General features: G+C 41.3%; 1 protein-coding gene across 1 annotated transcript in view; it reads left to right on the forward strand.

The window, feature by feature from the left end:
- The first annotated feature begins 2,524 nt into the window (after window positions 1-2,524).
- The window catches only part of Nr5a2 (nuclear receptor subfamily 5, group A, member 2), a 104,700-nt gene continuing 103,541 nt past the window's right edge, over window positions 2,525-3,683 (forward strand). The window contains exon 1 of the mRNA XM_013017383.1: window positions 2,525-2,808. Within this exon, the coding sequence (XP_012872837.1) occupies window positions 2,733-2,808 (76 nt within the window). The 5' untranslated portion in view covers window positions 2,525-2,732. The remainder of the gene's footprint in view (window positions 2,809-3,683) is intronic.

Below are 3,683 nucleotides of genomic sequence, written 5' to 3' on the forward strand. Positions count from 1 at the left end.
AAAACTAATTTTTTTAAGATATTGGACTTAGCTTTATTAACATTTTGATTTAATCAACGGAGCTCATTGGATTACAATGTATTCATTAAGGAAAAAAACCTATATCTGCTTTTCTATGCATTTGTCCCTTCTTAGGTCTTCAGCTAGGAGCACATTTGCTTTAGCTGTGTCCCTTGGAAACCTAAAATCCTGCAATCTACAGAGTTGCAGGACTCAGAGGTAGAGCAACAATCTAGCAAGCAGAAAGGTCCTGAGTTCAAACCCCAATACTACCAAACATATCATTTGGGCTGCAAAATTTTATGTCCTGCTCTACAAGATCGCTGCTATTTCGTAAGGCAAAACATAACTCTAATCAAGCTGGACCATAAAAATTAAATTTCCCCCTAATTATAGGGCCCATAGTTCTTCAAATATCATTTCATGATTAAATTGAAGTATGATGGCTGAGAAAGAAAAACACGGATGCAATTGTTTGCACTGTGAGCTAATCCAGCTTCTGTTTTTATGCAAGATTTCTTTTTCCAGTAATTGGGGTTGAATTCTTTGCCCAGAGCTTTACCACTTGGGCTCCCTGCTAAATCCTTGTGGAATAGTTTAAGACACACTGAAAGATCACGGGGCAGGGGGGGGGGGGGGGGAGGTAGAGGAAGAAGAGAAGGAAGAAGAGGAAGAGAAGGGGAAGAGGAAGAGAAGGAGAAGGTAAAAAAGGAGGAAGAGGAGGATGATAAAAAAAGGAAGAGGAGTTGGAAGAGCAGGTGGAGGAGTAGACAGACGAAGGGCTAAATTCTAAATATGGCTATTTAGAATTTGAATATTTGGAGACAGTTTCTAAAACCTATCATTTAAAGGACAACCATTGATGGCACTTTTAACCTATGGTAGAATTCAAGCTTTGTATGTTACTTTGACACAGTATCCTTCAAAAAGAGCTTCTGCCTCGCCTACTTCTCCATTATGCTTCCTAATAGTGATGGCTGGGACTCTGGAATACGAGGACAGGAAGTGGTAAATGGCAAAGTAAAACAGGCCTGGTGGTACACACCTGTCATCCCAGATACCAAGGAGGCTGGAGGCTCAGGAGTTTAAGGCTAGCCTTGGCTCAGTTAGCAGGACCCTACATCAAAAACAAAATAGAAACAAAACCACGCTGGTGGTATAGCTCCAGTGTTGAGGCACCTTCCCCTAGTTCAAATCAGTAGTCAAAAAATAAATAGGGACTGGGAAGGTGGCTCAGTGATAGAGTGCTTGCCTTGCATGCATGAGGCCCTGGGTTCGACTCCTTAGCACCACCTAAACAGAAAAGGCCAGAAGCGGTGCTGTGCTCAAATGGTAGAGCGCTAGTCTTGAGCTGAAGAGCTGAGGGACAGTGCCTAGGCCCAGAGTTCAGGCCCCACAACCGATAAAATAAATAAATACATACATAAATACATAAACATATAAATAAATAAAATGGAAGGAACCCAGGTTCTGGGCAGCCTTGTAGAATCATTGTATCATCCTTAGACTGCCTACCTGTGAACTCTTTTAGAGAAAAAAAATAAACATCCTGTCTAGACTGTAATTCTGGTTTTCCTATTATATGCACTCAAATCTAATCCATATATAAACCATAGGTGTAATTTTGAGCAGAGAAAATATTGTACATGAACATTTTGTTTTATCCCAAATAGAATCTCAGACCAGAGGATCGAGGGTAATTGCCCAATTTGCAAAATCCAAACAAACAAGAAAAACAACAAACTCTTCCACAATGTGGAAAAATAGACACACCTTGCCTTTAGCTCTTGATTTTATGACTTCAAAGAAACAATAGGAATTCTCTACCAGAGCCTAAAATAGTAATAGTTGAAGAACAATTTAGGATTTTCTTCTTGGATCTAAACAAACACCCATTCTTCTTAAATCATGGGGGAAAAATTATGAACCTCAAAGCATAAGTTATTGGGATAAAGAAATAGATTGTCCTTTTAACCAAATGGACCAAGGTACCAACACACCAAGGTTAATTCCTATGCAATGAACAAGCAGGCCATAAATAAACAAATGGCAAGGGGCTCATACATGCTACCTCTGGTGTGTCCACTTGTCAGTCATTTGGAAGCCCTGGTTTGGAGAATGAACATCTGCCAAGATTGTCACCTACACGCACCTGTCCTCTTCTATGCGCAGAAGGGACGGTATCAATAGAGTAAGTCACAGCCTGGTTGAGTTCACAGATTGAGGGGTGGTTGGGAGTTGTGTCCACTCACTATGCTCTTCTGACCCCTCCGGGTTTTTTGTTGGTTTTTTTTACGACTTTCCATTGCACCTCTCCTTTGCCGAGTTAATCATTGCTTTGCCATTATCTGCCAAGAGTTCTTATCTCTTTCGCTGTCACTTTATAACAGGGTCCTCTTATCAAGCTGTCTTGGGTCACGTGACTACTGGAAGCCTATTGAAAGTTTCCATTCTTCTGATTAGAAACCATGGTGAAACTGGATCCCAGGTTTACAGCCTGGCACTGGGCTGCAGGAGGACACAGTCCAGGGGGGAAAGGCTGGCTTGGAACTTTCTGAAATCAGGAATTTTTTTCTTTTTTTTTTCTTTTCCTTAACTTTCACTAAAGGGATAAGGGTTACTGTAGTCTGAGATAACCTTCTCAAGGTCACCAAAAAACCCAAAAAATGACAAGTTGGGCTTTTTCTTATACTCAATGACTTCTACCTTAAGCTAAAGGATTATTGCCTGTAATGTCACTAAGAATGTCTTCTAATTCGGATACTGGGGATTTCCAAGAATCTCTAAAGCTCGGATTTACACCTATTGGTAAGTAGGAGTTGCTCTATTTATCTAGTTGTGATTCTGTTACTAGCGTAATACACGTAATTTAATCGTATTAATGGATTTTCTATTTAAGTCGTGGCTTTTCCCATTGTGTTTATTAAAAAGCACACAATAAACCCATGTATACATCACACATTGTACTTTCTGACGGTTTGGGATAAATAGATAGTACAACATATGAATATTATTCGTGACACTCTATTAGCATAAAGCAGCCAGAAAGTAAAATCCATCATCTATCAATTTCCGCCTTAACATTTCCTGATCACTGATCATCAGCCACAGTAAGTTAAAACTTCAAGAATTTTTGAAGCAAGTTAATCACAACCGAGTGACCGTTGACCAAACCACCCGTGGGCAGTTTTCCAGAATCTGAAGTTTCAAGTTTCACACGCCCCAGTAGGCGTCCCAGTCACGGAGGAAACCACAGGAGTTTTTATTTTATTGTGTGAATTTATATCAAGCCACAAATCAGACCCTTATCACAAGATTAGAAATGAAGCCTCGGCCTATGTTTTGCCAACGTAAGGAGTCTGTCTTCCATGTGCAGGTAGCAGTCAGTCCCTCCATCCCGCTTCCGCCTTTCCCCTCACCCCTGCCCAGTGCGAGGGAAGGAATCTAGGGCCTGGCACAAGCTAAGCAAGTGCTTTCACACTAGGCTACATGTGCCTTCAGCCCCACAAGCTTTCTCATAACAAAGTTTAAAACAAAGTAGAGACGCACAGAAGGATTGATTTTATTGCAGAATTACATTCATTTCATCCCCAAGGTAAAGGGGCAAAGGGAAGAGACCCGTGCCCTGCAGCGGTCAGTCTGCAAGAAACCCAACCTGTCCTCCAGTCCCCTGGCCCAGGCGG

This window comes from Dipodomys ordii, unplaced genomic scaffold (genome assembly GCF_000151885.1).
Source record: "Dipodomys ordii isolate 6190 unplaced genomic scaffold, Dord_2.0 Scaffold35, whole genome shotgun sequence".
NCBI classification, from domain to species: Eukaryota; Metazoa; Chordata; class Mammalia; order Rodentia; family Heteromyidae; genus Dipodomys; species Dipodomys ordii.